Raw genomic sequence first — 13,054 nt, 5'->3', positions numbered from 1 at the left:
TTGTCTTACAAAGATTGGTATTATGTGCTTATTTTTAGAGGTAAAATTCATTTATGTATATAGTTTTCACTTGATTGCTCAGACAGTAAAGAATCTGCCTGCAATGCAGGAGACTCGGGTTCCAGCCCTGGGTCAGGAAGATCCCCTGGAGAAGGGAATGACAACCCACTCCCTCCATGCAAGGGCATAGCAACTCGCTCCAGTATTCTTGCCTGGAAATCCCACAGACAGAGGAGCCTGGCGGGCTGCAGTCCATGGGGTCGCAGAAGGGCCAGACACGACTGAGCGACTAAACAAACGACATAGCTTTCACTTATTTATGTAGCTGTCTCTCTCAACAGACTGTGAGCTCCATAAAAGCAGAGACTGTGTTTTTTTATTCACCATGCTAGGACTGAGCAACACCTGAGTACTAGAAGTGAAGTAGCTCAGTCGTGTCTGACTCTTTACAACCCCATGGACTGTAGCCCACCAGGCTCCTTGGTCCGTGGGATTTTCCAGGCATGAATACTGGAGTGGGTTGCCATTTACCTTCAGTCAACTCCTGAGTGAGATTCAAACAGAACTAATCAACAATTTAGATGATAATCCTCGCTTAGCAAATAAACTAGAGAGTTGATGAACTCTTAATGAGCAAATAATGAGAACATGATATGAATGCTCATGTAATTTTACTAAAAACCTATATGGGGCCCTATGTCAAGTTATAACCACAACACAAATTCTGCTGCTCATCCATGTAACACTTTTGTCACATTTGAACCCTGGGTCTTTATCAACCTTCTCAAGAAGAAATTGAGAGTTGAAAAGGAAACTGGAAGCACATGTCAGATGAGGGTCCCACAATCCTTTGTCATGACCCCACCCCTAGAACCCTCAGTCTCTTAAGCCTGAATGTTTATTTTTTAAGCGTTTTTATTTCATACTTAAGGATCTACACCTATTCACTAAATAATGGTTTTCACAAGTTTTTATAAACGTCTTGTGCTACAGTTGACTTACTGAAGCTCTATTTTAAATTTTCTTCTCATTCTAAGTTTGAAGCCTTATGCACAGCCCAGGTTAGGAAGTAATTTAGTACTTTCATAAATCCTTTTTTGCTTTCCGGCTCATGCATTGTCTTTATTTCTATCCTGAACATTAGGAAGGTTCTGATTTATGGTCTTACGGGTCCCGTCCCTACCACTGGGCCCTGTGGGGATTCTGTTTGCTGTTCCCTTTAACCAGAGGTATAAATAGATTCTTTCAGTCAAGGCTACATTCAATAGTTCTAACAAGTTTTCCTATAAAACTCTGTACAAAGAAACAATATGATGCTGAGTCAAGACCCCAGGGTTCTTAAATTACATGTTTTAAGAAAAACAACAACAACAACAATCTTTTCTGGGTAACAGGAAAACTTTTAAGATAAGCATTTAAGGTGACCGACACTTGTGATTAATTAGCCCTGAAACAAGGACCCTGGGAAATTACAGTGCTGTATTCTTGTCATTGCGCTCAGTGGCAGGCATCTCATGATCCAAAGGAATGGTCTATGATTCTTAGATAAACCTTCTCTTTACATATAACTGTGAGAACTGGGAACAAAGACATTGTGAGTTTTCTCTCTAGGCAAAATCGACATCCATCCAGTGACCCAAGAGAGAAACTCAGAAGCAGAACTGTACTAAATTGGCGCTCCTTCCCAATCCCCACGTCATTTCCACCTCCTAAAGGGCTCCTGTGGCCGTCCATATGCTCACATCCACCCTCACCACTGGCATCTTTGTTCCAGTCCGTGACTTACCTGTTATTTAAATGACTGCAGAAGTCTCACGGGATTCCCTGCGATTAGCCTTATTTCTCTCCATCGTTCTTCCACTTAAGTGCCAGGAAGCTCTTCGTAACTTAACAGGTCAGACTGCCCCACGGTTTGCAGGGAAGACATCGTGATCTGGCTTCAGCCTCATCTTGCTCCTCAGCCCACCCTCTACCCTCAGCTCTGCATTGCCCATCATTTTGAAGAGTCCCTCCAGGCCCCACAGTTGGACGGGCTCTTTTCTCTGTGCTCCTGCTGCCCTTTCGTCTTTCCCTTTTCTTTTTTCCTCTTCTCTATCCTTAAAACAAGCAATGAGCTACCACTTGCCGGCCTTAGGGTCTAGAATGGCCCATCTCCTAATTCCAGTGCCAGGCTGACATTTATTGACTTGCTGTGGTCTAGGCTGAGCTGGGAGCTCCTTCTGTATTGCCGGACTTCACTCCACAATGACACTATGAGGCGGATATTATTATCATCATCTCTGCTTTATCTGTCGATGAGGAAACCGAGGCTCAGAGCAGAGACGTGGCCAAAGTCACACAGCTCGTGGGTACATTTCTGGGGTGTGCTTAGTGATCTTTCACGTTTTCTAAAATGCTGCCTCCTCAGTCAAGCTGTCGCTAAACATTTTCTCCCCTTATTCCCTTTTACAGAATTTATTAGAGATTCTTGTGAAAGTGTTAGTCGCTCCATCATGTCTAACTATTTGGACCCCATGGACTGTAGCCTGCTAGGCTCCTTTGTCCATGGAATTGTCCAGGCAAGAATCCTGGAGTGAGTTGTCATTCCCTTCTCCAGGGGATCTTCTCGACCCAGGGATCGAACCTGGGTCTCCTGCAATGCAGGCAAATTCTTTACTGTCTGAGCCACAAAAAACTGTACTGTTCACAGTTTTTTCACACTGTTTTCCTGCTAGAATTTAAGCTCCTTGGAAGGAGGGACTGTGTCTTTTTGATCCCCTAATCCTTCATATATATAGTTGGCAGTGAAATCTTTGGGGCTTGAATGAGTGGGACTCATACTGGTCTTTTTTAGGCAGCTCTCCTTTGCTGCCTGACTCCATTACAAACCCTTCAGAACAGCAGGACCCAACTTTTTTGGCACCAGGGACTGCTTTCATGGAAGACAACTTTTCCGTGAACTGGAGAAGGGTGGGGAGGTGGTTTCAGGATGATTCGAGCACATTACATTTATTGTACACTTTATTTCTATTATTATTACATCAGCTCACCTCAAATCATCAGGCATTAGATCCCAGAGATTGGGGACCCTTATTTTAGAGCACAGAAACCATCTGTCATATACAATTTCCACCTCCTGGTGTAGAACCTGGAATGTAGTAATAGCAATTGTTTTTTTTTTTTTTTTTTTTTGAGTACTTAATACATGCCAGGTTCCATTTTTGTAATTTTACCCCTCACAACAATACTACAGATAGCTTTTTTATCCTTCATTTGTGGATGAGAAATGTAAGAATTAAGGGGTAATTCACCCTAGTTCACTCAGTTAACAAATGGTGGACTCATCCTGCTCCCAAGCTGTCCACTCCACCCCCTGCTTCTGGACTGAGGTCCTGTTCAGAGTGTTGATTGAGTGTTGAGGGTTGGCTGATGACAAGAACATGGAATAACATGTTTTGGAAAAAAATTCAGTGTTAGAGGTGACTTGTTGATTCAAGTGGTACAAATTATTTCCTAGTGACAAGGACCAATGGCCAAAGGATAACAAATACGTCCTCTTCATTATCTAGAAATGGGGAGACACATGAGTTACACAGAGCTCTGAGCCACAGGCGAATTCCCAGTTTCCTTTCATACTTTTAAGTTTGTTTGGTTTTTACCAAAGCATGTAAAATGTTCCTCAGGCACCGAGATGCCTTTTGATCAGAAGCTGCTATTGACTGGACTGACCCCAGTCTCCACGCCTCCCCCCAACTACAGGGCCTCCCTTTCTTTAGATAACAATATGAATGGGGAGGTGCGAATATGCGGTCAGTAAGCTTAGATTTTAAATAATTGCATGCTTATTGGTTGTTTTCCAATGGCTCAAGAAAGAAGAGAGGCAAAATGCACTTTCATTTCTAGCGATAAAATCCTAGTAAGGGTTAGGCTGAAGTATGTCAAGCAGGTTATTTTTTGCCAAAATTAACATCAATATTTATGAGTGGCTTGTTGATTCAAGTGTCACATACTCTCTCCTATCACCTCTACGCTCAAGTCCAGTTACCTTTTAAGTGTGATTTTAAATTATGGTTTATGCATGTGTAACTTGTATCGTCTTTTACATTGTAAAAGGTGAGCGGAATACTTACATTTCTGAAAAATCATTCTACACTGTCTGTGGGGACCATGAATAATCACATAGATTGACTCCATGAATTGCGACACAAGTACTTAGGATTTTAATAGAGTTTCATGGGTTTTAATATGTTCTAGGTGTCAAAGAAAACATCTTGGAGGACAAGGAAGCATCTTCCAGTGAATTTTACTCCATGAAAACCAGTTGAAATCAACCTTTCCATTGATTACTTTTTCCCTCTCTGTTTCTTCTAGAAGATTCTGATGATTGGACACCTTGGTAATCTAGTTCAGATAAGGCACAGTGTAGCAATAGATATGTTTCAGCATTGAAGAACATGATTAAATCAAACAATGGTAACTAGAAGAAAGAGTTGGTTTTAAACCTCCGGCAACAAGAGTTGTTAGTTTCCATTTGCCCTAAGTTAGTTGTTTCTATTCTATGCAAAAGGAAAGAGAAAAAAAACAACCAGTGGGAGGAATCCTGTCACTCACCAGGCCGGCAGCGGCAGGTGTAGCGGTCAGCACTGTCCTCGCAGATGGCATTGTTGTGACAGGGCTGTGACCAACAAGGGGGCAGTGGGGTCTCACAGCGTGTCCCCGTGAACCCGCTACCTGCGCAGGTACAGGTGTACCTGGGGAGCAAAATGAAGTCGGGACATCAGCCCGTGCTCACGGGAGATGACGCATTCTTATCCTGTCTCTCCCCTGTCCCTCAGCGTGGGCTTAATACCTACCCAAAGCATACGCTTGCAGGCTTCTAGAGATGATCCCTCAAGGTATTTAGTAAAAGCAAGTGTGTTAAGGAGAGCTAAGGAGACCTACCCCAAGGAAGCGTTCAGTCAAAATTCCTTGGAAACCATGACTGTTTATACTTTTGTCTCCTCACCCATAGACTGAAAGTAATAGTGCCTTTGCCACAGAGTCGTCGGGATAATTAAATGTGCATATGAACAGTGAGCGCGGCATGCCAAAGGGCAGAAAATACTGAATAGAACCACTGAACCGTATGAAATAGATTGGTCAGTACTGGTGAGGCGGCAGAGGATGATTTACACCATCAGGCACTCTTTATATAAAGAACCCAGTAATAAGGTCCCTAGTGAAATAATAAATTATGGAAAAAAGGAAAGCTTCTCATTATATAAATTGTGACTTATGTTTCCTTATTTCTAGATTACAAGAATATTTTGGTCGTGTTATTTATAATGATTCCTCGATTGAATGGGATTATCTGACAGACCTAAAATACAAATCTGACCGGGAGAGTCGTTCACTTTATTTCACTTCAGATGGCCTCTCCTTGAGGATCTAGTATTGAAAAATCATGGGCTTACACACCCAGCTTAGATAAAATAAGTGTCTAGGGGGAGGACACCTATGATTTAATAAAGAGTAACAGTGCTGATGACCCTGGCTATGTGTCTATTACCACCAATGCAGACATTAAGGAAAGACATTTCACTAAGGAAAACGAAACACTAGCAGATACAAGTGACTATAATTTTTATACATAATTTTCCTAGCTAGAAATCCTCTAGTCACTATTTCATTTCTCTGATTAAAAAAAGGCCTACTGCAAATCTAAACACCACATGTGAGACACTGGAGACCAGAGCCCTGTGGTCAAGCCTGGCCAGTGCAGTTCATAGACTGTCTCCATTTACATCTTCCTTTGCCTGCAGGAACCTTCCGGGGGGCATAGTTTTTGCCTTTCCCACAAATCTCATAGGGAAAACAAAGTCAGGTTGTATTTGCTGAACTTGAGATGATCTCAAAATTTAGGTAATGAGAGAGCTATGGATTCAGTAGAAAGAGTATTCACAGCACATACTCCGGTGAAAAGAGGAAAGCCAGCAGGAAGCAGGTTTAGCTTTGTTCTGTTTGTGTTTCCAAAGACATCAAAGGGCTTCCCAGGTGGCACTAGTGGTGAAGAACCTGTCTGCCAATGCAGCAGACAAAAGACACGGGTTCGATCCCTGGGTCAGGAAGATCCCCTGGAGGAGGGCATGGCAACTCACTCCAGTATTCTTGTCTGGAGAATGCCATGGACAGAGGAGCCTGGTGGGCTACGGTCCACAGTTTCACAGAGTCGGACACAATTGAAGCTACTTAGCACGCACACATGCAGGTATCAAAAGCATTGTGTGACTTCTGTCCTGACGCCTCCTGGAAACAGTGAGGCCTGGCTGGGAGAGCCTCCTCTTTCCCGGAGCACTTATGTGGGAACCACTGCTTTGGTCTGTCTGTCCACGAGTTTCCCAGATACCAGTCTCCAGACGTGAAGATTCTCACCACTGGAGAACAAAGTGGGTATAACTGAAAATCACAGGCAAAGCCTGGATCACGCTCAGAGTTTACCAAAGAGGTGCTCCGCCACCTTGTTCCACTTAAAATGTGCTGTTTTCCTAGATGTATTTGAAGCACACAAGACTTTTATTGCTCCCGCTTTTGAGTCTGACACATTTTGAAATTCAGATGTGGGATAAATTATATCTTATTTATTAAATAAAATTGGATTCTAGTCCTCCTTTGCAAAGAATTAACTGTATGAACCTGTGGGGGGTCCCCAGACTTCTCCAAACTTTAGACTCCTTGTTGTCGAGGGGGAGTTTTAAGGCCCACCTTGCCTTCCACTGAGCCGCCAGAGGATATGTGAAGACACCGCCAAGTGCTAAGCAGTTAAAACTCAAGTGTTTGATAACTCAATGCCTGTGCTTTAACTAACTGTTAGAAAGTTCTTCCAAAAAATATCTTATATGAATTCAACTACCATCACCCAAATTTATTATATGTCTTATATTAAGGTGTGATTTATTGTTTTGGTTTTGTTTCTGCTGAAAAGTCAATGTTAGACTCTAATTTGGAACATCACTCTGCTGGCTCAAAAGTACTCACCTAATTCCCTAAACAACTAGAAATTCAAGACATAATTAATTTAATATCACTGCCCTTGCCAACACTGTTTAGATAAAATTCCTAAAGGATTTTTTTTTCACCACTTGATTTATATGCTTGTCATTTCAAAAGTACAATCTTATATTCACATACAGAATAACTCCAGCTTTGTTTTCGCATCTACCACAGATAGGGAAGGTAGATTCCCCTTTGTTTCTTCGATGTGGAAGACTGGCACTTTTCTATAACAGAAGAAATTCTAAACTGTTACAAGAATGACTTGGAAAATGCTCTCTCTTGAGACAGGGGCCCTCAAAGGATGCATTTTTTAATAAAGCGTGACTGCTACAACCTTGAATCACTTGAAGCATAAAAAGCACTCTGAAAACCTTAAGCTGGGGATGTGAGATCTCCAGATTCACCAGAGGTGGTCCAGTAGCTTCTGGCCGGTGAGTGCTCTCTGGGGAGAAAGCATACCTGTTGGCTCCATCCACGCACAGCCCGCCATGGAGACACGGCCCACTGGCACACTCGTCCGTGTTGAGCTCACAGCGATTGCCCAGGAATCCCGGGGCACAGTCACAGAAGTAGGCCCCCACAGCGTCCTGACAAGTGGCACCATTGAGGCAGGGCTGGGACCAACACTCATCAACTTCCAGTTCACAGTTTACACCTTTATTCAAAAATTGGCATGGGAGGGAAAAAAAAGGAAAAGTTTTAGCAAAGTGTTAATATTTTCGCTCTTTGGCAATGCTTTGTTTGCCAAAGCTCTTGTCAAATGTGATGTTGCCCAAAATAATTTTCCTCCTTAATTGTAATTGATATTAACTTTCTGGCAGGCTTGCGGGAAGTTCACAAAGCAGAGCAGCTGTCACTTACAAAGAACCATCGCCTGCAACAGCTTGTGGCTTTTTAGTCCGTGGAAACAAATCATTTTTAGAACAAAGTAATTGTTTACTCTACTTTTGTTGGAAGCCTGAAAGGGACTGGCCAATGTCTTTAAATTATTTTTAAACACTTAGTTTAATTAGGCATCACATTGAACAGTGGGTAAAAGCTCAGACTCCAAAGCCAAATGGCCTGGATTGGAATCTTGTCAAAGCCTCTTTTAGTTGTGTGACCTTGGGAAAGTTGCTTAATCTTTCCTAATCTCAAGTTTCTTAACCTGAAAAATGGGATCAATAGTTGTAATTACCCCATAGGATACTTATTACAATTGCAATGTGTTCTAAAGTGCCTAACATAATACCTGGAGTATTCTACATATTTGCTAGAGAAAAAAAGGTACTTTCTCTTTCCACAAATATTTATTTATCATACAATGTGCAATTATTTCCCTAGTATCCTTTTTGCATAGAAATATTTACATTTTCTATACCACTGTAAAATGTTGCTTTTAAATAGAAAATCCATTCGTGACTTAAACTCAACGTATTTAGTGCTATTATTAACAGCTACTTCATTTTAAGGTAAAATTACATTTTAAAAAATTTGTATTTTCCCCCTCCCCAAATAGTACATGAAGATTATTTTCTAAGCAAGCTAAGTTTAAGACTTTCAAAAGTAATCACACTGAGATCACAAAGTATTCTACTGAATCTGTCTAAATAACATTTGATGGTACATTCATGCTTAGTCATGTCCAACTCTTTGTGACCCCATAGACTGTAGCTTGCCAGGTTCCTCTATCGATGAAATTCTCCAGGCAAGAATAGTGAAGTGGGTTGCCATTTCCTACCCTGGAGGATCTTCCTGACCCAGGGATTCAACCTGTGTCTCTTACATCTCCTGCATTAGCAGGCAGGTTCTTACCATTAGTGCCACCTGGGAAGCTGAAATAGTATTTGATACACAATAATCACATGTGCATATAGGTTTTAAAAGATATAAAAGGGGGCTATCTATATTTGCTCATCTTTATTCCTGGGCCTATTCCCTAGGATAAAAAATTATGAATTAAAATTATAGAGGAATTTCTCAAGAACTCAGAGGTTATTCGATTTTTTGTCCTCTTTTCTGACAGAAAATGAAATAGGATATTCCAACACCACCTGCCATTTACAACTGTGACTAGACTCTACAAATGCTGACCCAAAAAGAGATGCCAGCATGTTAACTTTGAGTGATTTTTGAAAAGAAAAAGAATTTAAATTTTACATCAGTAAAAATGGAAAGTTGTAGAACAGTATCTGTTGTAGGTAAGTGGCTTGCCATTTTTTTCAAACTTTAAACTTTTTATTTCATATCAGAATATAGCCAATTAACAATGTTGTGATGGTTTCAGGTGGACAGCAAAGGGATTCAGCCATACCTATACACATATCCATTCTCCCTCAAAGCCCCCTCCCATGCAGGCTACCACGTGACACTGAGCAGCGTTGCCTGTGCTATACAATAGGTCCCTGTTGGTTATCCATTTAAAATATAGCAGTGTGTACACGACCTTCCCAAAGTACCTAAGTATCCCTATTTGAGGCCTGGCTATTTCTCACACGGCCTGCAAATGGGACTTTCTCTGTCAGTTTTATTTGGCATTAGGAAGGTTGGTGGCTCAGTGGTAAAGAAGTCGCCTGCCAATGCAGGAGATGTAGGTTCAACCCCTGGGTGGGGAAATGAACTGACCACGAGACACCGGTGTTCTCGTTCTATCTCTGAAGCAGTTTTTTAGCAATGCCTTGGTATCTTTATTTCTGCCATGTAAAATAATACAATTACACATACCTTTTTTATTAAGAATATATAAAAGATATAAATGATCAATTCTTTTAGAAATGTTTCATATAATTATTTTTTAAATATTTGTTATTCAGTTGCTAAGTCATGTCCGACTCTTTGTGACCCCATGGACTGCAGCTTGCTGGCTTCCCTGCCCTTCACCATCTCCCAGAGTTCACTCAAACTCATGTCTACCTAGTCAGTGATGCCATCTGACCATCTCATCCTCTGTCATCCCCTTCTCTTCCTCCCCTCAATTTTTCCCAGCATCAGAGTCTTTTCCAGTAAGTCAGCTTTTCAGAAATCAGGTGGCCAAAGTATTGGAGCCTCAGCTTCAGCATCAGTCCTTCCAATGAATATTCAGGGTTGATATCTTTTAGGATTGATTGATGTCCTTTAGGATTTGATCTCCTTGTTGTTCAAGGGACTCTCAAGAGTCTTCTCCAGCACATTTCAAAAGCATCAATTCTTCAGCACTCAACCTTCTTTATGGTTCAACTCTCACATCCTAATAGCTTTGGATTACATCTTTTGGTATTTTAGTCATCTATATTTACTAAAAACCATTAACATATAAAGCCAAATAAGTCGTTTAAAACTTGTTAACACTTGCCCAAATTTTATTTCATAATGTGAATAAAATTCATATATCTATCTGTTATACACTCAGGTTACTTCCTATTGCTTAAGAAATAAATAAATTAGAAACCATTATTTTAGACACTGCAGCTCCATTTATAACAATGTCATTCAAATACTTTAGCTCTTAAGTGATCCTGATGCATGTATAAGAACGTGTTTCAAAAGCTTAAATTCAATTTCAGTACAAACAACGATTTGCTCTGGATTTATCTGATATGTCTTATCACTCTTAATATTACTTAACAATGTGATTCTTATCACCGCTTTTCAGTGGTACTGATACGGGAAGAAAAGAAAACGTGGTTTGGTCTCCGTCTGAGTGCTGCCAAAGCAGCTGGATGAAAAGTGATGCGCATAGTCAGTCATCCAGATGTTTCTGTATTTCCAGATGCTTGCCTTCATAGATGAAACATCTGGAAAACTAACTATGATCTTCAGTTCTCATTTGGATGTTTACTGTTTCACGCATACAGCCATCAAGTATAGATAGTTAATTGACCTTCAAAACCATACCTGAACAGTGTGGTCCAGTCTGTCTGGAGACATGCACTTTGTAAACAGTGTCCCTGAGTATGGGGCCATGTCATTCTAACCCTATGTAGCAACAGAAACTGATTGCAGCTACCTAGTACCCTTCTGTGGCTAATTGTCTAAGAAAAGGAAAATTCGTAACGTTAAATTCTTTCACAAAAACTCCTCCAGGAGCTGAACCAGTCTGTTCGATTTGGTTTATAGTTCTGTGAATTCCATGGATGGTATAGTCCCTGGGGTCACAAAGAGTCAGATATGACTGACAGCCTTTCACTTTCACTTTTTTTTTTTTCTATATGAAAGGAAAGTAGAAAGGTTGGGATAAAAACACAAACAAAAGGAACTCTGCATCAATAGAAAAATGTACAGGACAGGAAAAAAACCCTCTGACTTTATTAGGTTCGGGGACGCACTATAACTTACACAGTTACTACGTATACATCACTACGTATACACAGATGACTAAGGTGTTACATCACGGATTCCTGACAGTCACGGATAGTTCCACTCTGAACTGCGTGACTTCCATTAGCTGTCAAAGGCAGTTCAGACATTCTCTCACAACCAAATATTTTTAAAGATATAAATTTCAAAGAAGGATTGAAATCACATGCATTTAGGGGAGGACAGGGAGACCTGGTGTGCTGCAATCCATGGGCTCGCAGAGTCGGACATGGCTGAGCGGCTGAACAACAGTAGCAGAAAAGAAAAAGGATGAGAGATTCCCATGTTGACACACTGGCTTCGGTGGAGAAGCACCATTCCTGGCAAATAATCTAAAGATGCTTCTTCTATAATTAATTTAAAGCAAAAAAGCACTCCATCTCCTCCTGGTTTTGACGATGCTTTCGGTAGGTTCTCATTTAGTCTCTTCAAAGGCTTCTGGATTTGATTGACTCTTCCCTTCTCAAGTCCTCCTTTCTCTCCTCTTCTTGCTTACTTGCTACATCAATTTTTTTCCCCCTTTTCCTTATATGGAAAGGTCATATTCCCTGGAGGGAGGAGAGTTCACTTCAGAGAGATCTCACTTCATAGCCCTGAGGCCAAGAGAAAGGCCAGCGCTGCTCCTGCCTCTGCCCAGACCTCGCCCTTGTGAAAAGACATCCTTGCCTGGTGGGGGGTAGGGGGGTGTGGAGGCAGTCTTGTTAGAACCCAAGGAAAGTGACGTCCAAACTTGAAGGGCAGAGAGCGTCAGTCCAAGGGCACCGGGAAATCTGCTGTCCACGCAGCGCTGAGATTACCCCTTCCCAAGACCACCTGCCCTACAACAGAGAGACGTCAGGACACACACGCCCTCAGACTCCCTTCTCCATGCAGTTCCCGGCTTGAGTTCCCGGCTTGTGGCACTTCGGGATTTGGGAGGCGGGAGAGAAGCCGGGACTCATGGGGGCAGGTAGGCTTCCCAGCAGCTCCCTGGAGAGTCTGGAGACCACTTGTTCCCACGGCTGCAGGATGAGGTGTCTGGGAACTTCCCAGAGATCCTTCAGACCTGCAGCACCTTCTGGGGAGCTTTCAAGAACCCCCACTTCAGTGCTTTGGTGAAGATCTTTTCTGGGAATTTCTGTGACTCCCCCTGCCCCAGCCATCTGACAAGCAGGGCCAGTCTCCTGGAATTCATGGCATGTGACCTTTGCTGTCACTCAGGGCCTTGTGCCTAGAAGGGCCCTGTATGAGTTTGCCAGGGCTTCCTGGGAGGCTCAGACTGTAAAGAATCTGCCTGCAGTGCAGGAGACCTGGGTTCCACCTCTGGGTCGGGAAGATCCCCTGGAGAAGGGAATAGCAACCCGCTCCAGTATTCTGGCCTGGTTCAGACAGCATCACCCACTCCACGGACAGGAGCTTGAGCAAACTCTGGGAGATGGTGAAGGACAGGGAAGCCCACGTGCTGCCGTCTATGGACTTGCAGAGTTGGACATGACTGAGCGACTGAACAACATCAAACTACTGGAAATCAAGCGGCTTAAAAAGCGGAAATTTGTTATCTCACAGTTTCCAAGTCTGAGACAGAGGTGTCGTCAGGACTGGCTGGCTCTTTGTAGGAGGAAGACTCTACTCCAGGCCTCCCCCTGCTTCTGGGGCTTGGCTGCCAGTCTCTGACATCCTTTGGTTTATTGAACCATCACCACTATCTCTGTCCTCATCTAGGAATTAAGGGCTTACAAATTGTATTGCC

The 13,054-nt window shown here is 42.3% G+C and overlaps 1 protein-coding gene across 1 annotated transcript in view; it reads right to left on the bottom strand.

Annotated features, from left to right (window-relative positions):
* Positions 1-13,054, bottom strand: part of CRB1 (crumbs cell polarity complex component 1) — a 143,795-nt gene that overhangs the window by 116,107 nt on the left and 14,634 nt on the right. Inside the window, exons 4-5 of the mRNA XM_068985794.1 lie at positions 7,471-7,666; positions 4,591-4,730 (exon numbers count right to left, since the gene is read on the bottom strand). Of these exons, the coding sequence (XP_068841895.1) occupies positions 4,591-4,730; positions 7,471-7,666 (336 nt within the window). The remainder of the gene's footprint in view (positions 1-4,590; positions 4,731-7,470; positions 7,667-13,054) is intronic.

Source organism: Capricornis sumatraensis, chromosome 14 (genome assembly GCF_032405125.1).
Source record: "Capricornis sumatraensis isolate serow.1 chromosome 14, serow.2, whole genome shotgun sequence".
In the NCBI taxonomy this organism is placed as follows: domain Eukaryota; kingdom Metazoa; phylum Chordata; class Mammalia; order Artiodactyla; family Bovidae; genus Capricornis; species Capricornis sumatraensis.
The sequence above is the reverse complement of the archived record's forward strand: the minus strand, read 5'-3'. Positions and strand labels throughout refer to the sequence as shown.